The sequence below is a fragment of the Cololabis saira genome, chromosome 1, assembly GCF_033807715.1.
Source record: "Cololabis saira isolate AMF1-May2022 chromosome 1, fColSai1.1, whole genome shotgun sequence".
In the NCBI taxonomy this organism is placed as follows: Eukaryota; Metazoa; Chordata; class Actinopteri; order Beloniformes; family Belonidae; genus Cololabis; species Cololabis saira.
Genome location: NC_084587.1, coordinates 10,985,057 through 11,012,303, shown reverse-complemented (window position 1 = coordinate 11,012,303; position 27,247 = coordinate 10,985,057). Strand labels below are relative to the sequence as shown.

At 38.4% G+C, this 27,247-nt stretch overlaps 1 protein-coding gene across 1 annotated transcript; it reads left to right on the top strand.

The window, feature by feature from the left end:
• The first annotated feature begins 138 nt into the window (after positions 1 to 138).
• On the top strand, positions 139 to 26,035 carry dnaja1 (DnaJ heat shock protein family (Hsp40) member A1). Its single transcript, XM_061739308.1, has 9 exons — positions 139 to 262; positions 3,887 to 4,039; positions 4,141 to 4,336; positions 12,966 to 13,070; positions 15,058 to 15,285; positions 16,850 to 16,964; positions 17,662 to 17,777; positions 22,132 to 22,232; positions 24,410 to 26,035. Exons 2-9 carry the CDS (start codon positions 3,908 to 3,910, stop codon positions 24,641 to 24,643), a joined length of 1,227 nt encoding a protein of 408 aa, XP_061595292.1. The 5' UTR covers positions 139 to 262; positions 3,887 to 3,907; the 3' UTR covers positions 24,644 to 26,035.
• Positions 26,036 to 27,247: the final 1,212 nt, after the last annotated feature.

Sequence of the window (27,247 nt, the reverse complement as noted above, 5' to 3'; positions counted from 1 at the left end):
TGTCGTCGCAGAGCGATGACGTAAAGTCTGAATTATGGTCCCGCGTTAACTCGACGCAGAGCCTACGTTGCGCGTCGCCGCGTACCTTACGCCGTAGGCTCTGCGTTGGTGTAACGCGGAACCATAAATCAGCCTTTACAGCACCGGACACCTCGCCGTCGCGCAGCAGCCTTTGGCAGAAAGGAGACAGGAATCTTCCAGAACAGCCTTTCCGAGCCGAGATAAAGTCCTGAGAGGGAGCTAAACATCATCTTCAGATAAGGTGAGGAAATACCCATCGTTGTATGTGTTTTATTCCCGCCAGTGTCTCACCTGAAGCTGGAAAAACAACCAGGTTAGCATTTTTAGCTGTATCAGGTAGCTGTATTAGCTCCATGAGGTCTGGGGGGTTTTAGTTTTATTTTATCAGAAACAGCCGACAATGAGCTCAAAGTAACTTTTTAGTGTAACTCTGAATTCACACGAGGAGGTGTGAAAATCCCTAGTAAGTCGTATGAGAAAACATGTTGTTTTTTTCCTGTCAACCTCTGAAGACTTTAGTCACCTGCTGGAAAAACATCTATTTAAGTTTGGTTTCAACTAGTGTTCGTAGAGAGAAACTTACACAAGCAGGGAAAACAAACACTGCGCACTTAACGAGTCTTATGTTTCTGTTTTTGCAAAAGAGGTTTGTTTTCACTTCGACTAAATCTCCCAACAACGAGGCTCTCAACTGGAGGATAAAGCAGATTTTAAGGGGGAAACATTTATGTTATCCAAAAAAGATTAGTGTTTTTGAAAGATTTTGTTCTTTATTTTTATATCTTCCAGTGAGTCAAAGGATAGAGTTTAAAAAATATATGCATACAATAACTGTGTAAACACTGGGAACATGTAAGAAATGAAGAGGAATTTTTATTAAAAGCACCATACAAAGAACAATAATAAATATCTTAACACTTAGGGATTAAAACAGTTTACGACGCACAAATGTTATCTATTCCATTTTATCAGTTTTAAGTATCTAGAACTGTTGGATGAATTGGAGTTAAGTGTTGTTATGTTTCAAATGAACACATATTAACTAATCATTAACTAACTGAAATCATCAGGAAAACTGGACCACATTACACCGGTCATGAAATCACTACACTGGCTTCCAGTGAGTCAAAGGATAGAGTTTAAAATCTTCCTGCTGGTCTACAAAGACCTGAATGGTCTTGGACCAAAATACATGTTTGATCTGTTATGGCACTTTTCCACTAGTACCTACTAATCGTTAAATATATAAATATATGCATACAATAACTGTGTAAACACTGTGAACATATAAGAAATGAAGAGGAATTTTAAAAAGGGAAAAGCACCATACAAAGAAAAATAATAAATATCTTAACACTTAGGGATAAAAACAGTTTACAACACACAAATATTATCTATTCCAATTTACCGGTATCTAGAACTGTTGGATGAATTGGAGTTAAGTGTTGTTATGTTTCAAATGAACAGAGGTGGGTAGAGTAGCCAAAAATTGTACTCAAGTAAAAGTACTGTTACTTCAAAATAATATGACTCAAGTAGAAGTAAAAAGTAGTCATCCAAATAATGACTTGAGTAAAAGTAAAAAAGTACTTGGTGAAAAAACTACTCAAGTACTGAGTAACTGTTGAGTAACATGCAAAAACTAACATTTTTCCCAAAGAATCTCCCAGTGATGTCATGAGATTGACGCGTACGTGGATAAAAGAAAAGTAACAGCTCAACGTAGCCTAATGTAGCGGAGTAAGAGTAACAGTTTCTTCTTCACAAATCTACTCAAGTAAAAGTAAAAAGTATAGTGATTCAAAACTACTCCTAAAAGTACAAAATTTCCCAAAACTTACTCAAGTAAATGTAACGGAGTAAATTTAACGGAGTAAATTTAACTCGTTACTACCCACCTCTGGTCTTATGTTTCTGTTTTTGCAAAAGAGGTTTGTTTCCACTTCGACTAAATCTCCAAACAACGAGGCTCTCAATAGGAGGATAAAGCAGATTTTAAGGGGGAAACTTTCAAGTTATCCAAAAAAGATTAGTGTTTTCGAAAGATTTTGTTCTTTTCAAGAACATAAATACCAAATCACTCCCCTATGCTAAATATATGCATACAATAACTGTGTAAACACTGGGAACATATACAGGACTGTCTCAGAAAATTAGAATATTGTGATAAAGTTCTTTTATTTTCTGTAATGCAATTTAAAAAAAAAAAAAAAAAAATTCATACATTCTGGATTCATTACAAATCAACCAAAATATTGCAAGCCTTTTATTATTTTAATATTGCTGATTATGGCTTACCGTTTAAGATTAAGAAAGATACCCAGAATATTCTAATTTTTTGAGATAGGATATTTGAGTTTTCTTAAACTGTAAGCCATAATCAGCAATATTAAAATAATAAAAGGCTTGCAATATTTCAAATCCAGAATGTATGAAATTTTTGTTTTTGTAATTGCATTAAAGAAAATCACAATATTCTAATTTTCTGAGACAGTCCTGTAAGAAATGAAGAGGAATTTTTATTAAAAGCACCATACAAAGAACAATAATAAATATCTTAACACTTAGGGATAAAAACAGTTTACAACACACAAATGTTATCTATTCCAATTTATCAGTTTAAGTATCTAGAACTGTTGGATGAATTGGAGTTAAGTGTTGTTATGTTTCAAATGAATACATATTAACTAGTCATTAACTAACTTAAATCATCAGGAAAACTGGACCACATTACACCGGTCATGAAATCACTACACTGGCTTCCAGTGAGTCAAAGGATAGAGTTTAAAATCTTACTGCTGGTCTACAAAGACCTGAATGGTCTTGGACCAAAATACATGCACATGACTTATTACAATGTTAGTATTTATTTCTTTAAAAATTGTGTTATTAATCAACTGCACGCTCACCTGATCTGGAGTATTCAGGACACAAGACATCAGCAGCAATGTTAGAAAAGCATTTGTGTGTCCATTAACTGGAAAGAGTTATAAGGGTAGTCTATCGTTGTATATTGAGAAATATTATTCCCAAGATTATTCTGGCCCAGAGTCCTTACAAACACCAGGAAACTGGACCATATCACACCGGTCATGAAATCACTACACTGGCTTCCAGTGAGTCAAAGGATAGAGTTTAAAATCTTACTGCTGGTCTACAAAGACCTGAATGGTCTTGGACCAAAATACATGGTTGTATCTGTTAGTTCCTATGAAGCTCCCAGACCCCTGAGGTTCATCTGGATCTGGTTTGTTGTGGTTCCAGAACCAGAACCAAGCAAGGTGAGGCAGCGTTCAGTTATTCTGCTCCTCACCGGTGGAACAAACTTCCTGTAGACCTGAGGTCTGCTCAAACTGTCAGCTCCTTCAAATCAGGACTAAAAACATTACTGTTTACTGAAGCGTACTCTTAAATTAAATACTTACCTGCTGTACTCTACTGCCCTTACTTTTAACAACTTGTGCTTTTTATTATTTTACCTCTTTTCTTATCATTTTATTTTATTTTATTTGTTATTTACTGTTTAATTGTGTCTTGCTGCTTTTAATGTTGATGTAAAGCACTTTGAATTACCTTGTGTTGAATTGTGCTTTACAAATAAACTTGCCTTGCCTTTATCTAAAAAACAAAACAAAGACTACTCCCTCTCGGTTTTATCACTAATAATTGTAAGATTTGTAATTGTTCCTCCTTGATTTATCCTTGTAATACCAGAGTTAAGACATCTGTTTCTGTCTTATCGCTGTGATACGTTTGCAGAATCTTCTACCAAATGTAATTTAATTCTGGTGGTTTTAAATGTTTAGTAGATAAATTGGTAATACATATATTAAGAACAATTATGCATTGTTCCTATTTTTTACAGGCTTATCTGTCATAGACGAACATGGTCAAGGAAACAGGCTTTTATGACACATTAGGTGTCAAACCTAATGCAACTCTTGATGAGTTGAAGAAAGCCTATCGCAAACTGGCTTTGAAATATCACCCTGACAAAAATCCAACAGAAGGCGAGAAGGTGAGTGTCTTTTTATTAAACCTCCAAACAATAATATTGCCAGACTTTCTTGTGACCCTCGTTTTTTCCTTAACTTTGTTTTTCTTTCTTTTTTTAAAAAGTTTAAACAGATCTCACAAGCATATGAAGTGTTGTCAGATGCCAAGAAGAGAGAGCTATATGACCGTGGAGGTGAAAAGGCTATCAAGGAAGGAGGGACCGGTGGTGGTGGCGGTGGTGGTAGCGGCTTTGAATCACCCATGGATATATTCGACTTCTTTTTTGGTGGAGGTAGTCGGATGCACAGAGAGCGAAAAGGTAGGCAAGTGTTGGAGAGAAATAATCTGTTGAAATATGAAAGTGTGTTTGAGTACCATCTTTACAGTCTGATAGAATTCTGCTTCAACTATTTGATTTTGATTTGATTTATTTTATTTTTGTACATGTAAAAAAAAAAAGAAACGACACTTCATGAGAAGTTTAAGAAAACAAAACAAAGAAACTTGCTATCTTGATTTACATGTGCCAAAAAAGGAGTAGGAAGAAGTGTAAACTTAGTTAGTCCTACCCCCATTCACTGATCATTTAACCTGTATTTATAAATATTTACACACTGTACTCACACTGCTAAATAACAGTATTATTATTATTATTTATTATTATTATTATTATTATTATTATTATTATTATTATTATTATTATTATATACTGTAATTATACTCACACACATACTTATACATGCATACATACATACACATAGTTGAATATTTCTATATATTTGTACCACATGCCCATATAAATATTTATATAAATATACTTATTTACACTATACTGTATCTGCTCTATATCTATGTATATATCTACTTACACACATAATCACACCACACATATATAAATATGTAAACCCATACATACGCATATACCCATATATATATATATACTTATTATTGTTATTATTATTATTATTATTACACTATTACTACATCATATGGCCATTTTTGTTTATCGAAGTTACCTTTATATTTGCTTAGCACCCATCATACCTCCAAATAGCTTTTGATTTTCTTTAGATCAATAAAGAAAATGATCATGGGTGTACAACAAGAGCAAGAAGACGTTGACTTAAGTGTCTTGTGACTGGTTTAATTTTTATCATCTTTCAGTGAGGGTTAGGGTGGCTCGTGAATGTGTGCAGCCTCCTGTTGCCAGTGATAACAACATTGATACAGCACCAATCAGGAATACAGAGCTCCAAACCATGATAGAATAAACACAACTTTATTAGTTTACTTGGTGTGGCAGGGTGGGGAGGCTGATTGGGCCCACCTGGGCCCTAATCAGCCTGAGTGGCTGCAGCTCCTCCACCCTGCCACACTTGGGTTTTCAACAAAAACTAATCCTGAAATCCAGCTGTGTAAATATTCATGCCAGAATTGAGCCTTGTTCACAAAACAATCAACTATTAAGTGTTGACACCAAAATAAATTCATGCAACTCTGTTAGCCCAAAAAAATCTAACTGCATCCGACGATCCTTTCAGAACTGTGTAGTAGATGCATCGGATTAGGATTAAAGGCACACTATGTAAACTGTAAACATATCCCTTCAGACCACATGGAGGGAACATTTCATGAGAAGGTTCACATGTCAGTCCCTGGTATTAAAGAGTGAAACGTTCAGCCAGTGCTCCTGCTCTCTGACTCCAGCTGTATTTTGTTATGATTTTGTTGTTTTTTGGGAGATGGTGATGCAGTCCGCCTACCTTTTAATAACAACCTTAGAACTCGTGGGTTATCCATTTTGCAGCTTGACTGTTGTCACACACTACACAAACTTACAGTGACTCCATCATGCAGTTGGTCTCCAAACAACTTTTGTCAATAAAACACTCACAGGGACATGACTAGTTGTTTGTTTGAAAATGTTTATTGTTGGACAGTTTTTCTCCACAAATTAGGCATACTGTTAGGCCACTCTCATCAGAGGTAAATGCAAATGAATCTGCCCAGGCATCATTGAATGTTCGATTTTCTTCAGATATTTTTCTTTTCTTACATTTCTCCATACTTGGCCTTGCTAGGGTTGAAAGTCGCGACGAATGCATGATGCGTTTTGGCGGGTATACCGGCTTTCGCGAGTATGAAATTTATTTTGAGCCACGGAAAACAATAAAATATATTTATTCTAATATGTCAAGATCACAATAATCTTCCAATTTAGAACTAGAATATTAAAGAACTAAACCAAATAAAATACACTTCAATTAAATACTTAGTTGTTGTTTTTTTTTTGTAGTTTATTTTCCCAAGCCACTCGGAGCCGCAGTATAAGGATGAAAGAGCTGCATGCGGCTCTGGAGCCGCGGGTTGCCGACCCTTGGTTTAATGGATGTATAACGTAACCCCAGCCTCTACTGTAGCGCCTTATAATGCGGAAAATACGGTACTATGATTTGTTCAGACACACAAAAGAAAAATAGAACAAAATGTACAACAAACATGGGCAAAGTAATGGGAAGTAGGTTGTCAGTGCTACAGATGGTATGAAATTAGTTAAAAATCATTTGTGATGGAAAACGTTGAAAACTAATCAAATACTATTTCTCGTGTATCCCCCTTGCCCAATGTGACATCAACTCAGTCCCTGGTCTCTCATTGTTCGTGGCTCGAAAGGAAATTCCCCTCATGGCTGCAAACATTTGGCATGCTAGTTATTCGCTGGCAGTCAGAGATGGCTCTGTGATAATCAAGTGTCACTGAGCTGTTTATACATAACAATCAAGTGCTAAAGCCACACTCACCCCTCAACCAGTCTGCAAGCTTGACCTGAACGGTCTATCGGGGAAAGTGTGCTCATGACTGACACGCGTGGAGAATCCCCCCATCGTCTATTGCAACTACGTCTTCATTTTAATGTTTGAAGGTTGACCATGGGCTTGAATTTATTTGTTTGATTTATCGCCTGGAGAACATTTGTTAGAATTGTCTAGAACAGGGGTCGGCAACCCAATATGTTGAAAGAGCCATGTTGGACCAAAAACACAAAAAACAAATATGTCTGGAGCCGCAAAAGTCTTGTATAAGCCTTAAGCCTAAATTATGGTTCTGCGTTAAATCGCCGCAGAACCTACGCCGTAGGGTACGTGGCAACGCGCACCGTACGTGGCTCTGCGTTGGTGTAACGCAGAACCATAAATCAGCCTTTAGAATGAAGGCAACACATGCTGCATGTATCTATATTAGTTATAACTTGGGGAAGATTTTTTTTTTCATTATGCACTTCAAGAAAAAAGTCGAAATGTCGAGATTAATGTTGAAGTACGATCTTGAGAAAAAAGTCGAAATGTCGAGAAAAAAGTCGAAATGTTGAGAAAAAAGTCAAAATTTCGAGAAAAAAGTTGAAATGTCGAGATTAAAAAGGAAGAAAAAAGGAAAAAGAGAAAAAAAACAAGGAAAAAGAGGGGAAAAAACAAGAAAAAAAGAGGAAAAAAAGAAGAAAAAAATTTCAACATTTTTGAAAAAGCTCCAGGAGCCACTAGGGCGACGCTAAAGACGCATGCAGCTCTGGAGCCGCGGGTTGCCGATCATAGGTCTAGAATAATTTATATCCCCACTGTTTCTACATGCGGTCATTTTTGATTCGAAGGACCACAGCATACAGTAATATAGGTAAAAACAGTGGAACCTAGGAACACAGTTCAGGTAATTAGTTATTGTTATTTAGTAGCTTTGTAGCTATAACATTTTCATTCAGCGTAACGTTCAGAGTTTTTAAGCCAGACCCCATTGTTACCTCTGGCTGAAGAATGTGTTTAACGCGTGCTGGACAATGTAAATGCAAGGTGTGTTATTGCCTCCCTGGTGCCTGAAGCAAAGTTGAGGGGAGGAAGACGACTCGGGAGGCTTTATTGATTGCTACCACGTAATATGGTGATCAGCTATCTGTTTGATCGGCCTAGCCGTTGTGCAAATCATGTTGTGCAAATCATGTTGTGGAAATATGACCAGCAGTCTCCCACTGCTACTCCTGAAAATAACTTCTTTCAGAGGCTCTTCAGTTTAATGATCTGAGTTTTGTTTCTTGCGAAGCCACGTGCGAGCTGTCATTTTAGTTGCCAGTTGCAGAATACAATTGTATATTGTATATGCTGATTTATTTTTTTAAGAAGTGGAGGTTGAGGCTTCCGGTTGGTGAGCAGATGGAGTAGACGTGTTTCGTGAGTGCTCCCGTGAGTGCCAAACTTTTTAAACCACCAAGCCCTCAAACTTTCAAACTTTTTCCTTTAAAAAGGATTCCCTGTTGCTGTTTTTCTTTTTTTTTTGTCTCGAACGAGCCCACTTACCTCCGAGATGGCTTCGAAGAGCGGCAAGTCGGGCAAGAAGGACGACGCTGGTGCTGTCTTAACCCTGGCGGCCATTACCACGTTGCTGGAGGAACACCGCGCTGCCCTGACCGCCGAGTTCAAAAATACTTTCAGTCAGCTCGACTCCAAACTCGACCAAACGCGGCTCTTCTTAGATATTATGAGTAGATACTTGAAGTTGGTGAGCTGGAATGTTAAGGGTCTGAATCACCCTGTTAAGAGGAAAAGGATCTTCTCACATCTAAAACACCTTAAAACAGAAATAGCCTTTCTACAAGAAACTCATATTCGCAGTTCTGATAATAGCCGCCTGTTCCCGAGGTGGTCAGGGCAGAGATTTCACTCCTCCTTTCAAGCTAAGGCCCGAGGAGTTTCAGTTCTGATCAGTCAGGATGTTTCATTTGAGCAGCACAATGTGATTTCTGACAAGTTTGGTCGCTACGTGATCGTTTCTGGGAAATTATTCAATACATTGGTCGTACTTGTGAACGTTTATGCCCCTAATTCAGATGATGCAGTCTTTTTTGAACGACTGTTTTCACTGCTCCCTGACCTTAATACATATTCTCTCATACTGGGTGGTGATTTTAATTGCTGGCTCGACCCAGTCCTAGACCGATCCTCTACCAACCCCGGCACAGCAAGTAAGTCAGCCCGTCTTATTCAGGCGTTCCTTTCTGACTACGGTGTTTGTGATGTGTGGCGTTCTTTACATCCATGTGACAGAGAATACTCCTTTTTCTCACAAGTGCACCACACATACTCGAGGATTGATTATTTTTTTATTGATAATCAACTGATTCCCCTGGTTCATTCCTGTGCTTATCAGAGCATTGTCATTTCCGACCACGCTCCTGTGGTTCTAACCATGTCCCTTCCTGACCTACCTCAGAGAGACAGACAGTGGCGATTCAATTCAACTCTGCTGTCGGACACAAATTTTGTTAAATCAATGGAAACGGAAATAGCCTTTTTCCTATCCACGAATATGACTCCAGGAATGTCTAGTCTAACTGTCTGGGATTCCCTCAAGGCTTATCTCCGGGGACAGATTATATCCTACACTGCTAGGGGGAGGCAAAAATCTTATAGGGAGCGATCAGACCTTGCCCGCCAAATCAAAGAGGTCGATGAAGAATATTCTCGGACTAAATCCCCAGATCTTTACAAAAAGCGGCTAGAACTTAAAACTAAATTTGACCTGCTTACCACTCACCCAATTGAACAGTCACTTCTGAAAAGTAAAACCAGGTTTTATGTTTATGGAGACAAATCTGACAAATTATTAGCCAACCAACTTAAAGGCTCTAAGGCTAAACAACATATTTCTAAGATTCGATTACCAAATGGCCATGTAACTACAGACCACTTACTCATAAATGAAGCATTCAGGGACTTTTATACCCAGCTATACACCTCGGAATCTCAGACTGATCGAGATGAGATTGCGGACTTTTTAAATAGTCTTAGTATTCCCAGTCTTTCACCAGATCTAAGGAAGACATTAGAAGAACCGATATCCCTGATGGAAATTACTCGAGCCATTTCTTCACTGCAGTCGGGTAAATGTCCTGGCCCTGATGGCTTCCCGGCGGAATTTCTAAAGAAATTTTCAACTCTGCTTTCCCCATTGCTATCTACAGTTCTTTCAGAATCCTTCAGCCACGGTTCCCTCCCTCCTTCTTTTTCGGAGGCCTGCATCACCCTCATAGCTAAAAAAGGGAAGGATCCTGCTGAATGCGCCTCCTACAGGCCCATCTCCCTCTTAAACACAGATGCTAAAATCCTAGCTAAAGTCCTAGCCCATAGGCTGGAGAATGCCCTCCCCACAATTATATCTGAAGACCAAACTGGCTTCATTAAAGGTAGGCAGTCTTACTTCAACACAAGGCGACTGTTCAATATTATCTACTCTGCCTCTGAGGCTATCCCTGAATGCGTTGTCTCTCTGGATGCGGAGAAAGCATTTGATCGCGTCCAATGGGATTATCTCTTTGCTGTGCTGGACAGGTTTGGTTTTGGTCCGAACTTTGCTCTGTGGATTAAACTTCTCTATTTACACCCAACAGCCTCAATTCGTACTAACTCTCAACGGTCAAAACCATTTAATCTGCATCGTGGAACCCGTCAGGGGTGCCCCCTTAGTCCCATGCTTTTTGACATGGCTATCGAACCGCTGGCCACAGCGCTCCGATCTTGTGAGGATGTGTCCGGTATCTGGAGAGGTGGCAGGGAACATAAGGTCTCGCTTTATGCCGATGACCTCTTGCTTTTCATCTCTCACCCTCTGGCCTCATTACCCCCTGCGCTGTCACTTCTCAGTCAGTTTGGGAAACTCTCAGGCTATAAACTGAATCTCAGCAAAAGTGAGCTTTTCCCTACCAATCTCGAATCGCATGCTTTAGACCTTTCCAATTTTCCCTTTTAAAATCGTAAATGACAAATTCTCCTATTTAGGCATATCTGTGACAAGGAAACACAAAGACCTGCTCCAAGAGAATCTTATCTCATTGTTAAATGAGACCAAACAAACCCTTACACAATGGTCACCCCTGTCAATGTCTCTTGTGGGTCGCATCAATTCAGTTAAAATGACCATTTTACCTAAATTTTTGTACCTTTTCCAGACCTTACCACTCTTTATTCCTGGTTCTTTTTTTCAGTCCCTTGACTCAGTTATATCTTCATACCTATGGCGGGGTAAACGGCCACGTTTGAACAAAACTCATCTTCAAAAAATTAAGTCTGCAGGTGGTCTGGCCCTCCCAAACTTTCGTTATTATTATTGGGCTGCTAACCTGCGCTGCCTTGCATTCTGGTCCTTCTACTGCGACGGCGCTGACCGCCCTGACTGGGTGGCGATGGAGTTACATCCAACTGATGACCTGTCAATTCCTGCCCTACTCGGCTCCTCACTTCCACTTCCTTCACTTAAATCAATCAAAAACCCAGTGGTTAAACATTCTCTTAGAATTTGGGCCCAATTTAGGAAGTTTTTTGGTTTTCACAGCTTCTCTCTTCTTAGCCCCATTGCATCAAATCACTCTTTCAAACCATCCCTTGAGGACCCCACCTTCCAGGAATGGCACAGGAGGGGTATGAATCGTTTTAGAGATATGTTCATAGACGGCACCGTGGCATCTTTTGAGCAGTTAAGTAGTAAATTCAGCCTTCCAAAATCACATTTCTTTAGGTATCTTCAGGCTAGACATTTTGTTCTTTCCCAGACACCCAGCCCTGGTGCATCGATAGGCTTGACCACAGTTGACAAAGTTCTTGCCACAGACCCATTCAAAAAGGGGCTCATTTCGTCTTTCTATGGCATGTTGCTGGATCTTAGGAGTGCCCCTACAGATAAACTCAAAGCAGCATGGGAGCAGGACTTAGGGCTTCCCTTATCAGAGGATACCTGGGAGTCCATACTCAAACTGGTTAATACAACCTCCCTGTGCGCACGTCACTGCTTAATTCAGTTTAAAGTGGTACACAGGGCTCATATTTCCAAAGCAAAGTTATCCTCCATGTACCCAGATATTAGTCCATACTGTGTAAGATGTAAAGTAGCAGAAGCCTCTCTCATCCACATGTACTGGTCCTGCCCATGTCTAAACAAATACTGGATGGAAGTCTTTCATACTCTCTCTCTGGTGCTTAAAATCAGATTAGAACCAAACCCACTGACTGCCCTGTTTGGGGTCATGGAGGGAGGAAGGAAGTTAACCACTGCACAGGGGCACACTTTGTCTTTTGCCTCCCTTTTGGCTCGTCGGGCAATTCTGTTCAGGTGGAAGGATCCCTTCCCTCCTACTCGTGCACAATGGCTGGAAGACATCATGTCCTGCTTAAAACTGGAGAAAATTAGATACTCGCTTCAGCAATCAAATAAGTTCCAGAAAGTGTGGGGACCTTTTCTAGAAGCATTCCAGACCCTGTGAACTATACTTCATATTTATTTTGTATTCCTAGTGCAGGCTTTTGATGTTAGAGTGACCTCATATTGTGATTAGTAATCTGGCAGTGACATGGGAGGGATTAGTTTGGTCTGTAGTTTGTTTTTGTTACTATTTTATATTTTTTCATACTGTTTAATTGTTTTTTACATTTTGTACACTGGTGTATGCTATGATTAACATGCCCATGCCTACTCAAAATATTTGTAATTGACATGCAGCATTTCACCTTTTTTACTTTGTGAAAATTTTAATAAAAAGATCTTGAATTAAAAAAGAAGTGGAGGTTGAAGAGTTCGCATGCGTCTTCGTTTTGTCATTAACATATTCCACCCATGACCCACCACCAGTTCTGTTTACATTAGTCCTGACCCTTGATTAAATGTACGAGTTATTGGCGGGGGCAGCTCAACACGCAACCCTGTGTCAGTTCATGTAAAAAGTAGAGGCAACACGCTAGATTCGGGTGTTAAACGCAGGGTACCCACCAATTTAAAAAGGGTCTAATCACTTTTCACAGTAATAATCAGTCTTAACTGTCATGGTGTGTAGACAATGAATACTTGAGCCTTTTCCAGTTGTATGGCTGGAGACCAAAGGTGTAACATCTCTGTGGTGATTTGTTCCATTTCAGGAAAGAACATTGTTCACCAGATTTCAGTGACACTGGAGGATCTCTCCAATGGAGCAACAAGAAAACTTGCAGTCCAGAAGAACTGTATTTGTGAAAGATGTGAAGGTACGTCTTTTGCTACACAAGAATTTTTATATTTGTCATACAGTTGTTAGAGATGCAATGTAGGGCAGAAAAAATGTCCCTGACATGTTCCAGAAAAGCTGCTTGTAATAATGTTAATGTCCACGTAATTTACCCGTGAATCTTCGTAGAGTTCTGCAGCTACTGTATTTCTGTATTAACACAGGAAAATGACACAATGACGGCATTAATGAGTTGCTTACATCACATTTTAAAATGGACCCATATCTGATATCTGCATTTACACTTGTTAATGGCTGGGAGAATAAACTTGCAAGGTGGATGAGCTTGGATGCTGATCTGGAAAAAGTTAGGCAGCAAGGGAGGAAAAACAGGTGCTATTTACAATGAACGCAGGTGATATAAAAGCTGTTGTATGTGGTCCTATTTCCATTGGCACATCAACATCAACATCCTCAGTGTTCCAGTATGTGCACATTTACAGGACTGTCTCAGAAAATTAGAATATTGTGATTTTTTTTATTTTTTTTTGTAATGCAATTTAAAAAAAAAAAAAAAAAAAAAAAAAAAAAATATGTCATACATTCTGGATTCATTACAAATCAACTGAAATATTGCAAGCCTTTTATTTTTTTAATATTGCTGATCATGGCTTAAGAAAACTCAAATATCCTATCTCAAAAAATTAGAATATTCTGGGAATCTTAATCTTAAACTGTAAGCCATAATCAGCAATATTAAAATAATAAAAGGCAATATTTCAGTTGATTTGTAATGAAACCAGAATGTATGACATTTTTGTTTTTTTAATTGCATTACAGAAAATAAAGAACTTCATCACAATATTCTAATTTGCTGAGACAGTCCTGTATATTGTCAGTTGGTTCAGTAAAAAGTTAATTGTTACAATGAAAGTTCTGAGTCTGGCTGATTTATTCTTAAAGCTGTGAGAAACAAAGTAGAACATATTATCCAAACCGTTGCTTTTCTGGAGCGTTTCTTGGAGGTCAGTAAAGGATTAGGCATGTTTTAAAGCAGAGAAGAATGAAAACAGTCTGCACATTCTGTGTTTACGTCATTCACCAACGTCACATCTTCAAGGACATTTGACCCGCATTAAGCAAGGAAAATCCGATCTGTCCATTTAGAAAGCGGATACATACGATACCCAGTACTCGAGTTGTAAAAAATAATTCAGGGGGGATGGTGGATTTTATCATATGGGGACAGATAATTTGTGCTGATTACAAATAATATAATATATTAAAAATAATAGCAGTGACCAAAACACCTGCAGGAATGACATAGCAGCAGTTAAATGCAGTCTTCTGTAAGCTTTAAATATCCACTGGGCTTACATCAAATACATCAAAACACAACAATAAAAAACAGTTTTCTGAACTTATCAATATGCCTCTGTCCTTCACAGGATAAGTAACATGGATCACTGCAAAAACTCAAAATCTTAACAAGAATATTTGTCTTATTTCTAGTTAAAATGTCTCATTTTAGTAAAAAAAATCTCATTACACTTAAAACAAGACTCATCACTGGAAAAAAACAACAATTTTCACCTGTTTCAAGTAGATTTTCACTTGAAATAAGTAGAAAAATCTGCCAGTGGAACAAGATTTTTTTGCTTGTAATGAGAAGATACATCTTGTCCCACTGGCAGATTTTTCTACTTATTTCAAGTGAAAATTTACTTGAAACAGGTGAAAATTGTCAAATAAGTTCTTTTTCTGGTGATGACTCTAAATGTTGAAATAGCAGTAAAACCACATTTATTGATGAAATGACATAAGGGATCGAAAGTGGGGAAGGCAGTTTTACAGGGGGGATGATTTTGACTGTTTTTATTTCTGTATACTGTTTTTATAATACTATATTTATTCCCCCCTCATCCCCCCTCAACTCCAGTACTGACGATACCTAAGATGTAATATTCCTTGTTTAAGCCACAGAAAGCCAAGAATCAAGTTTTTAACTTTGTTGTCCACATTGGCAGGTCGTGGAAGTCGTAAAGGAGCTGCACAGACGTGCATGTCTTGTCACGGCACGGGAATGCAGGTCCGGGTGCACCAGTTGCTACCAGGTATGGTACAGCAGGTGTCAACGGTGTGCCACAGCTGCCAGGGACAAGGACAGAGAGTCAGCCACAAGGACCGCTGCAAAACATGTGCAGGCCGGAAGATAATGCGGCAAAAGAAGATCTTGGAGGTCCACATTGACAAAGGTAAGACAAAAGTGATAGTTATTAACCCTTGTGCCGTCTTTGGGTCAAAATGACCCAATTCTTCTATCCTTCTTTCCTCCCGCCATGCTCTCTCCTTCCTTCTTCCTTTCCTCTTTTCCTCCTTTTTTACCCTCCTTTACTCCTTTTTCTTCCTACCTCCCTTTCGTCATTTGTTCCTTTATTACCTTCTTTGCTTTTCCTTCCTTCTTTCCTTATTTTCTCCATTCCTTCCATCTTCCCTCCCTTCTTTCTTTCCTTTTCTCCATTCTTTTCTCCCTTCTTTCCTTCCTTTTCTCCCTCCCTTCTTTCCTTTTCTCCCTTCTTTCCTTTTCTCCCTCCCTTCTTTCTTTCCTTTTCTCCATTCCTTCCTCCCTCCCTCCCTTCTTTCCTTTTCTCCCTTCCTTCCATCTTTTCTCCCTTCTTTCCTCCCTTCCATCTTTTCTCCCTTCCTTACATCTCTTTCCCACTTCCTTCCTTCTTTCCTTATTTTCTCCTTTCTCCCTTTTTTTATTCAAGGGAACGTGCAACAAAATTGCTGCTTTTCCGTGGTTAAAAGCATTTATTTTGAAATGTGAAGTCACAAGCAACTTTTAACCCTTGTGCTGTCTTCGGGTCAAAATGACCTAATTTTCCTTCCTTCCTTCCTTCCTTCCTTCCTTCCTTCCTTCCTTCCTTCCTTCCTTCCTTCCTTCCTTCCTTCCTTCCTTCCTTCCTTCCCTTCTTCCTTCCCTTCTTCCTTCCTTCATACCCTCCTTCCTTCCTTGTTTTCTCCCTTCCTTCCTTCTTCCCTTCCTCTTTTCTTCCTTCCTTCCTTCCTTCCTTCCTTCCTTCCCTTCTTCCTTCCTTCCTTCCTTCCTTCCTTTCTTGCTTCTTTTTTTCCTTCCTTCCTTCTTCCCTTCCTCTTTTCTCCTTCCTTCCTTCTTTCCATGTTTCCTTCCTTCCTTCCCTTCTTCCTTCCTTCATACCCTCCTTCCTTCCTTCCTTCCTTCCTTGTTTTCTCCCTTCCTTCCTTCTTCCCTCCCACTCTCTCCTTCCTCTTTCTTTCCTTCCTTCCTTCCTTCCTTCCTTCCTTCCTTCCTTTCTTCTTTTCTCCCTTCCTTCCTTCTTTCCTTGTTTTGTCCCTTCCTTCCTCTCCCCCTTCCTTCCTTCCTTCCTTCCTTCCTTCCTTCCTTCCTTCCTTCCTTCCTTCCTTCCTTCCTTCCTTCCTTCCTTCCTTTCTTGCTTCTTTTTTCCCTTCATTCCTTCTTCCCTTCCTCTTTTCTCCTTCCTTCCTTCTTTCCATGTTTCCTTCCTTCCTTCCTTCCTTCCTTCCTTCCTTCCTTCCTTCCTTCCTTCCTTCCTTACTCCCTTTCCTACTTCCTTCCTTCTTTTCTCATTTCTTCCTTACTTCCTTCTTTCCTTCATTCCTTCTTCTCTCCCTTCACTCTCCCTTGACCCAAAGACAACACAAGGGTTAAGAGCCCATCTGTCTCAGTTTAACATCAGTTGTCAAACTGAAACGGATGAAAATAATGTTTTTTTTTAAAAAGATTTCATATATGGCGTCATGATTGGTGTGCCACAGGAATGAAAGATGGCCAGAAGATTGTCTTCCACGGTGAGGGCGACCAGGAACCAGGACTTGAACCTGGTGATATCATCTTTGTCCTGGACCAACGTGAACATCCCATTTTCACAAGGTGAGAAAATAGTTTTTCAAGTGGTTTTTTTTTCTCCTTTTTTCATTATATTTATGTTTCATATGCTGTTTTAGTGGTGTTATGAGTCTACCTTAAAGAAGTTTTGTAAGGAAGAAGTACTTGAAATATGATTTTATTTTTTATTGCATGCAAAAAAGGGGAAAGATGATAAAGCAAACCAGGAATCTGAAAAGAAATCTCAATGATATTTGGGCCTCCACTAAACTTAATATATTTGAATTAAATCAGCACCTGAGAGCAGTAACACGCTCAGCTACATATACAGGACTGTCTCAGAAAATTAAAATATTGTGATAAAGTTCTTCATTTTCTGTAATGCAAAAATGTCATGCATTCTGGATTCATTACAAATCAACTGAAATATTGCAAGCCTTTTATTATTTTAATATTGCTGATTATGGCTTACAGTTTAAGATTAAGATTCCCAGAATATTCAAATTTTTTGAGATAGGATATTTGAGTTTTCTTAAGCTGTAAACCATGATTAAAATAATAAAAGGCTTGCAATATTTCAGTTGATTTGTAATGAATGTATGACATTTTTGCATTACAGAAAATAAAGGATTTTATCACAATATTCTAATTTTCTGAGACAGTCCAGTAAACATGCAGTTCATTAAAATGAAAAACTCATCCTGGGGGATTCATTCGACTTGTTCTTGCTCTTTTTGATCAGGAAAGGACAGGACCTGCTCATGTCCATGGAGTTACAGTTGGGCGAGGCCTTGTGTGGTTTCAAGAAGCCGATTCAAACACTGGACAACAGAACTCTCCTTATCACGTCACATCCAGGTTAGTGGAATGAATAAGTGCACGCTGCAGCCACAGATGAGATGTTCAGTGGCGGTCTTAATTTATAAAAAGTATTCATTTCAGAAATGGGTTTGAGTAAATGGAGGTGCGTGTATAACCTGGATTAGATGGTGGAAATATTTAAGTCAAATGCATCAGGGTTATATTGAAATATTCCTTCCATCAGGAGATTTTAGACACTATAAAATACTATTTTCCAATGCAACAGTTTGCAAAACAGTGTTTAGGGTTGGTAAATTAAGAAGTCATTGATCCATAAGCTTACACTTAACCTTCTTTCCAGAAGAGTTCAACTACCTGACCTGGTTATCTGGTTGTAGAAACATGTGCTATACAACACAGATTAGGGCTGGGCGATATGGACCAAAAGTCATATCTCGATATTTTCTAGCTAAATGGCGATACTCGATTTATATATCGATATTTTTTCTGTGCCTTAATTGGGGTTTCCCCCAAAGCATTATAGCCTAGCATCTCTGTTAGCTTCATTTTTTTCTGAGGCTAACTCTTAAAAAAACAGTCAGTTTTAATACAAAGTGCCAAATGTCACACAGGTACCTTTTGTTAACAGAGGTCTGCACAATATCAAAATGTATAAAACAAATGAAATAAAAATAAACTGCCTGCATATATAGAATAAAAATGCTTCTTGAATAAAATAAAACAAATATCCCTTTCCTGCATAACAATTGAATTAAAATACACTGTGCAATTAATACAACGTAGACAGTAACAGGCAGACTTTTCCACTGAGGTTGACAGTTGTGCAAATAACAAAACATTTGTGCAAATCTCAAATAAAACATTCAAGTCAATTTGTCACAAAATAAGCTATATCAAAATCATTAAAAAAAAAGTAAAAAAAAAATTTTTTTTTTTTTTTTAAATCGTTATAAACGATATTGTCTCGTACCATATCGTGTTTGAAAATATATCGATGTATATTAAAATCTCGATATATCGCCCAGCCCTAACACAGATGTATCTTTAAAAAGAAAGCTCTGTATAAATGTTGGCGAGAACGGGGGGAAATAATTAACACATTGTAAAGGCGTTTCAAGGGCCTAGACAAGGTTAAAAAGTCAACGCTATGTGTGATATTGCCAAAATGCAAGTCATATTTTGTGAGTCGGATCTGATGTGTTATATTTCAAAGTGTTTATATAGACGGGCAATAAATCAGCAACTGGACAGAGAGGCATCTTTAGTTATAACTGACTGGCAGAGAGTTTCAGACTCGTAAGTTATTCTTGCCCCATGCATTGTGGGTGGAAGTCACATGTCTGTCACTGAACACTCAAACACACTCCAGCGCTGCAAGGACCGCACAAACCTTTTTAAATAGTGGAAACATAACAGCTATCCCATAAAAGCAAGGCACAACGCAGGTCAAAACTTAGATTGACCTGAGTGTTATTGGACGAAGTTGTGTTCTCTCCACTTGTGATAAGCCCTTCCAAGAATGATGGTGGCGTACGGTCAGAACCACTTTAATTTTGGCAGGTGCTCTAGCCATCATCACTCCTAAAAGGCACAGACGTCTGCAACACATCGTCACAAGACAAGTACACTCACTCACTCACTCACTCACTCCCAAATCAACCACCTCCTAAGGGATTTATTTCCGAGGTCATTGTCCAGGATTTCATGGAATAGCAGCGGATCCAAAATGTTAGGATGATTCACTGAACTTTTGGTTAGTTGTGATTAGGGCTGTTCGATTAATCGATTTTAAATCGTAATCGCGATTATGTAATTAGAACGATGTTAAAACATGAAAATCGTAAAACCGATTTTTAATTTTTTTTTTTTTTTTTTTTTATTTATTTATTTTTTATTTTTTTATATTTATTTTTTTACCTTGTCTGCACACATATTAATGATTGATACCATATTAATGATTGATGGAAATACCTCTCAATACCTGCGACAAGTGCCCCATCGGAGAGGCTCTTTAGTGTAGGAGGGGGCGTTGGAACATGCCACCGTTATCCCTCAAGCCAGATGCCGTAGACCGGCTCGTGTTCCTTGCAAAAAACTTGCAAATGTGAATAGCAAATGTAATGACTGACATTACACACCTCTACCTCCTTCATGGGTTGCATTATTATTTAGCATGCAAAGACCCAGTTTAGTTTAATTAGAAAATGTCTTGTTTTATTTAATTGGAAATATAACTTACTGTATGTTTGCAAGTGCTGATTTGCTGATTTTTTTTTTTTTTTTTTTTTCCAGAGATAAAACTTTATATTTAATTATATTTTTTAAAACTTTTTTCAACTTATTTTACAGAGTTTTGCACTTTATTCATTCATTTTTGGTTTAATAAGAGCAAAGTTTGCACTTATAGCCCAATGGGGCAAATGTTCAATAAAAAAACTGCATATTTGAAATCATTTCTTTGCCCTTTGTCAATTCACAAAATAATCGTAATCGTAATCGAAAATCGGATTTTGAGAGAAAAAAATCGAGATTTTATTTTTGGGCAAAATCGAACAGCCCTAGTTGTGATGTAATAACGCATCCCGTGTCCATGACATCATGCCCAAGGAAGCCAGCTCCTTTCCAAAAAGCAAATGTGACTTTATGTAACCATTAGATTTAAATGTGTTTTTAAATTGCAGGTTTGTGTAATAATTCTTTATATTTGCCAGAAAAAACACGCTATCTGAGCTTTAAGTCTTTTCTGTGAAAACTTGAAATTTCATGAAATTTTCATGTTTGTATCAGGCATATTTTTCTATTCAGAACTCTGGTTTAGAATGTGGAATAATGGAAACACGCCTAAGGATGAAGGACATATATGTTAAATGAGATAAAGCAATCTTAAACAGAGGAAGCGGCATGAGGTTTCACCATCCAACACACCAGGGTTCAGCCTCGACTTTACTCCTCACGGCCCTTTAATTCACAGCCTTTCAATCATTGATTCATGAGATAATTCCTTCTTGGCCAAAACCCAAGATGATTCTAACAGCAGCAACGGCGGGGTCATGACACGTGTCACTTCACAGACTCAGGACATGTAAATGTCCCAACAACAGCTTTTAAGACTGAAACCAGCAGCAGTCAGAACTGAAGAGGACGTTCCAGTTAAGCCGGGCATACACTGTGCGATATTTTAAATCGTTTGATTCAGCTCCATCTCACACTGCACCACTAGATCGCTGAGTTCAAAAGTTCACAGCCCACGATTTATGGTCTCACACTGTACGACCAGATGCTCGGATGCTCCGTCTGCTCACACTATACGATCATAATCCTCCCGTCAGACCTCTGTGTACTGGAACTCGAGGCCGGTTTTGGGGCAGGGGTGGGCTGTGTCCACCCAAACGTGCGTCCTGCCCACCCGATCAAAGGTTATGGGGATCCTTTATTTTTTTTATAATTTTACATTTTTTATAAATATAAAAAAAATATCACAAAATATCTGTACCGTTTCTGATTGGGTGGGCACTGCGCATCATTTTTAGACACAACAATGAACGCATACCGCAAACGTTGTGTCTCGGCGGAGGGACCCGACGTCCCAGCAAAATGAGCACAACAGAGAAGAGAAGTGTTCAGAACAGCACACAGACCGCACACTAAAGGCTGATTTATGGTTCCGCGTTACACCAACGCAGAGCCTACGGCGTAGGTTAAGCGGCGACGCACACCGTACGGTGCGGGTCGCCGCTTAACCTACGCCGTATGCGTATAGTTGGGCAGACGTGGGAAATGCAGTCTTTTTTTCTGCTATTAAAACATGATTTGTAATGTGAATTTGCAACACTTTAAACTACTAATAATAGTTTTTGACGTGACATCAGAGATTGCGCATGCTCTCTGCGACCAGGATTTCAAACACGTTTGATTTTCTTGCGAGCACACGACTTGTGATCGGGAGCTCGTCGTGAGGTGTTAATCTCTCGTCGTTACCCCACGTTTACTGCACGAGGCACGACCAACGATTGGGTCAAAATCCAGCCCGATCCAGAAAATAATCGCACGACTGGAAAATCGGGTCAAAACGAGCCGATAATCGCACAGTGCCCGGCTTTACACAGGAAATGTTTGATTCCGTTTTATTTGCATGAATGTGATTTCTATCAAACTGTTTAGATGAGAATATTGACCATATAAATGGTTAATTGTTGGGCAAAAATGGTTAAATTAATTTCCGTAACCAATACATCGTCTTTTGTTTTACTATTGCGTCACTTTTGGTATCGTGTTGTACCAAACTGTGACTACAGGGCATCTTGTCAAAATAACATCAACTGTAATAGTTAATGCAAAATTAAGAATGTGATTACTCTTCATTTATTTTATTTTTTATTTTTAACCTTAGGGGAGCTGATCAAGCCTGGAGACACAAAATGTGTCATTAATGAAGGAATGCCCACATATCGCAGACCGTTTGAGAAGGGACGTCTTATTATTCACTTTTCAGTAAGTATAAAAAAAAGCCTCCACATTAGTTCCTATTTTTATTTCACATATAAATCAGTAAGCCAGTAAGACAGATATATTCTTTCTTACACAGACAAACTGCACAATCATTTGTACATTTCTCTTCTATTTTAACACCAGTCTACGTCCTTTTTTTCTATCTGAACATTTCAACGTAATATTTGTTTCACCTGTTGTATCTTGCCATGAGTAAAATACTAAAAGGATATTAGTATTTATGTACATTGTTGAAACATCTTACGGGTCTAGTGCTGCATTTACCACTAGGGATGGGCGGTATGGACTAAAAAATGTATCACCATAATTTCTGTCATTTATCCTGATAACGATAAAAATGACGATTAAAAAAAAAATACCAATTCAATTCCACCTTTGTAACTATAAATCTATCACCACATTCAGTCTTTGGAGCCAAAACACTGCTCTAAAATAATACTAAATGTTACTAAACGTCATCAATGGGAATCTTTCTTTCTTTCTTTCTTTCTTTCTTTCTTTCTTTCTTTCTTTCTTTCTTTCTTTCTTTCTTTCTTTCTTTCTTTCTTTCTTTCTTTCTTTCTTTCTTTCTTTCTTTCTTTCTTTCTTTCTTTCTTTCTTTCTTTCTTTCTTTCTTTCTTTCTGCTCTAAAAGAATACTAAATGTTACTAAACCAATCAATGGGAATCTTTCTTTCTTTCTTTCTTCCTTCCTCTCTGGCTCATTTTCTTCCTTTTCTTCCTTCCTCTCCCTTTCTTCCTTCCCCTTTTTCTTCCTTCCTTCCTTCCTTTCTCTCCCTTCCTTCCTTCCTTTCTGGCTCATTTTCTTCCTTCCTCTCCCTTCCTTTCTTTCTGGCTCATTTTCTTCCTTCCTTTCTCTCCCTTCTTTCCTTCCTTCCTTCCTTTCTCTCCCTTCTTTCCTTCCTTCCTTCCTTTCTCTCCCTTCCTTCCTTCCTTCCTCTTCCTTCCTTCCTTCCTTTCTGGCTCATTTTCTTCCTTCCTTCTCTCCCTTCTTTCCTTCCTTCCTTCCTTTCTCTCCCTTCTTTCCTTCCTTCCTTCCTTTCTCTCCCTTCCTTCCTTCCTTTCTATCTGGCTCATTTTCTTCCTTCCTTTCTCTCCCTTCTTTCTTTCCTTCCTTCCTTCCTTTCTCTCCCTTCCTTCCTTCCTCTCTCTTCCTTTCGTCCTTCCTTTCTTTCTGGCTGATTTTCTTCCTTCCTTTCTCTCCCAGAGCGCTTTACAGAGATCATTATTCATCCATACACATTCTCTCTGGTGGTGGTAGCTACGTTTTGTAGCCACAGCTGCCCTGGGGCAGACTGACGGAAGCGTGGCTGCCATATCGCGCCAAACTGCCCCTCCGACCACCACCAACATTCATACACATTCACACGGGGCAAGGTGGGTAAGGTGTCTTGCCCAAGGACACTACAACAGCAAACTGGGACAGAGCGGGATTCGAACCCGATAACGATAAAAATGACGATTAAAAAAAAAATACCAATTCAACTCCACCTTTTCAACTATAAATCTATCTCGCTCTCAGATCCGCCATGTTTGTTACACAAAAACCTCATCAACGGGAATTTATCCTTCTTTCTTTGTTTCTTTGTTTCTTTGTTTCTTTGTTTCTTTGTTTCTTTGTTTCTTTCTTTCTTTCTTTCTTTCTTTCTTTCTTTCTTTCTTTCTTTCTTTCTTTCTTTCTTTCTTTCTTTCTTTCTTTCTTTCTTTCTTTCTTTCTGGCTCATTTCATTCTTTTTTTTCTGGCTCATTTCTTTCTTTCTTTCTTTCTTTTCTGGCTCATTTCATTCTTTTTTCTCTGGCTCATTTCTTTCTTTCTTTCTGGCTCATTTCTTTCTTTCTTTCTTTCGTTCTTTCCTTCTTTCTTTCTTTCTTTCTTTCTTTCAGGCTCATTTCCTCCTTCCTTCCTTCCTTCCTTCCTTCCTTCCTTCCTTCCTTCCTTCCTTCCTTCCTTCCTTCCCGTACGTTGTGCGTGGATTTAACGCAGAACCATAAATCAGTTTTACACAAAAACATCATCAACGGGAATTTATCGTTTTTACCGCGAGATGACAAATTCTTACCGTGGGGAATTTTTAACGGTTTATCGTGAACGTTAAAATATTGCCCATTCCTACTTACCACATGCTTGGTTCTTAAAAGTATTCTGTTTGCTTCCGTTAGGTGTCGTTCCCACCAGACAATTTCCTCCCCGAGAACAAGCTGGTGGAGCTGAAGCGCTACCTCCCGGAGCGGGTGGATGCAGAGCAGCCGGACAGCATGGACGAGGACCTCTACATCTACGCCGAGCTGGAGAACTGTGACATGGAGGGCCGACGAAGACGGAGGAACCAGTTCTACTACGTGGACGAGGACGACTGTGCCAGCAGCAGCGGCGTTCAGTGCCAGACGTCCTAGACGGCTCCACAATCCTCATCTCTGATGCAAAGCACCTTTTTTGAGAGTCTGTGCACTTTTATTTCCTTCTTACTCGTTTTGCTTTATTAGTTTAACATTTCTCTAAAGCTGAATTGTAAAAAAATGTGTCCCGGTTGCCTCCTGATTTATTATAATATGTTTTTGGACTGGATTAGTGTTTGTCGAAGATACAAGACTTGATGTTCAGATTCCTTGTCGCGTTTGGGACCATATTTTAATCTTTTCCAAACACACTGTGATTAAATATGATCGCTGGTGTCACAGATGCTTCATATAAGAAAAAACTTGACCTGCTTTTAAACTATTTACATTACACTGATGCCAATGTTAATATGAAAATAAAGTGTGTGTTGAAACTTGAGTTAAAGCATGTGGCTTTCCCTTTTCAAGGGCTACTTTTAGACCTTTCTAAACATTCTTGAAAATATGACTGGTGTGTATTTAGCTGACAGAAGGAAGATACAGCTTCATGCCGAGAAGCAGTCGGGTTCAAGCCACTGATTGATAGATTACTCAGACTAATGTTTAACTTTCATATTTTAACACCTTCTGAGTTAAGGTCATTTTTCTGGGGTGTCACATAAAATGTATTAATAGTTGAGTTTGTGTTTTGTTTTGTTTTATTCATGTGTAATGATGACTCATTTTGAAAATGTTAATGCAAGCCCCCGTGTGCCTTGATGGCACGTGTTTCAGCACAGTCTGGATCTTTTAAAAAAACGAATGCTGCTGTTTTATCTCGTGACTTCATCAATAGTGTTCACAAAGACACCACAGCTCTCTGACTAGTCTGTACTGGCGTCGCAGGATGAAGAACGGTCGGTATCAGTATTGTTTGTTAAAGGCTTAATGTTCTAGAAATAGAATACGATTTCAGATACATCTTGTAAAATCCAAATCTGGACTTTAAATTGAAAGTAGAAAGTGAAATATGTCGATGGGGATGTTTGGTGCACAAGCTATAAATGTCTTTTTCTCTTTTTTTTTTGTTCTTAATCTACCTGTAAATTGCCAAATGGATCATGGGAGGTTATTGAGGGACTTAAAATTGGCAACTCTGATACCTCATTGAAGTTTCTGCCTGTTTCAAAGCCTTATCATAACTTAACTTGAAGTAACCCGGTGTTTGTTTTGTTTATCATGTTTTCTTTTGTCTGAGCAGTGGTTATTGCCTTGGATATTTGGAAAACATGATTATGTTCACAGAGGAGGTGAGATCAACATTCTTGAACGTGCATGTGAATATGAGTAGTCAAAATGTCAGGCTTGAACTGATGTGTTCTCAAGGTCTTAATTTAACTTGATCCATGTTTGGACTGATGATGTTTGTGGTTTCTTAATAAATGTTATTTGGAAATACTTTTAAAGTGACATGACTATTTCTGAGTGGTATTTACTGTAGATTGATTTTCAGCACAAACGCCAATAGTAATTTGCTGTTTGTACTTCATACATAATTAGTAATGTGGGTTAAATAATGCCACTGGAAGTAACAAGTGCTGAATTAATACAGAAGAGTATTAGGGCCATGCAGGAGATAAAATATTTTAGGGGGGAAGGTTTTTTTTTTATTGTGCACTTCGAGAAAAAAGTTGAAATGTCGAGAAAAAAGTCGAAATGGCGAGATTAATGTTGAAATAGAGTTTTGAGAAAAAAGTCGAAATTTCGCCTTTTTTTCTCAAAATTTCAACTTTATTCACGAAATTTTGACTTTTTTCCCAAAATTTCGACTTCTTCTCGACATTTAGACTTTTTTCTCGAAATTGTACTTCAACATTAATCTCGACATTTAGACTTTTTTCTCGACAATTCAACTTTTTTCTCGAAGTGCGTAATGGAAAAAAAAAATCTTTCTCCTCTCCAATATTATTTGTATTTTTCTCCTGCCTGGCCCCTAATACTCTTCCATAGAATTAATGCGTGCACTAATTACTGAAAAGGTTTTCAATAAGAGTAAGGGAATAACAGAAAATGGTCAGTTATGTGATATGAAATAAATCACTGGCAGACTTTACCTTGGCCTGCGTGACATTTTTGAGATTTTTCTCCAAGAAAAGGAAATGGGAAAAGCGTAATTTATTGTTTTTATTGTAAAACCACCCTGTAAAGCAATATTATGTCTGACCACGTGGTGGCAGGATTTCACAAAGTTCATGTTTCAGCCAGCTGCCAACTTTGTCTGGAGGCTGGTGCCTACAGGAGTCAATTTACCAGATATTTGCTTTCAGTTACATTTGAAAATATATTAGGTTCAATTAAGTGCATTCATATTAGTCTTATTTATATGCATTGACTGGCACTTTTCATTTGTCGTGAACAGAACAAATCACACAGTGAGTTAATTGAAAAATGTTACACATCGCAACTTTCAGTGTTTTATTGATAATTTTTTTCCAGTGACAGACATCGCAAAGCACATATGAAAAACCAAGGTCAATGGCAACACTGTTGTGACAGATAACATTAGATAGTTTTATAATAAATATTTGAGGACAGAACTGTTATCTTCAAGCAAATGTGCTCCACTGATGCACAAGCTACACCAGTGAAAATAAAATGATCACACTGAACAAAGCTAGTTGA

Excerpts from the sequence above, each read along its gene's own strand:
- dnaja1 (XM_061739308.1), top strand. The coding sequence starts at position 3,908 with ATGGTCAAGGAAACAGGCTTTTATGACACATTAGGTGTCAAACCTAAT. Across the intron at positions 4,040-4,140 it reads ATCCAACAGAAGGCGAGAAG|TTTAAACAGATCTCACAAGC; the intron begins GTGAGTGTCTTT and ends TTTTTTAAAAAG. Across the intron at positions 4,337-12,965 it reads GATGCACAGAGAGCGAAAAG|GAAAGAACATTGTTCACCAG; the intron begins GTAGGCAAGTGT and ends GTTCCATTTCAG.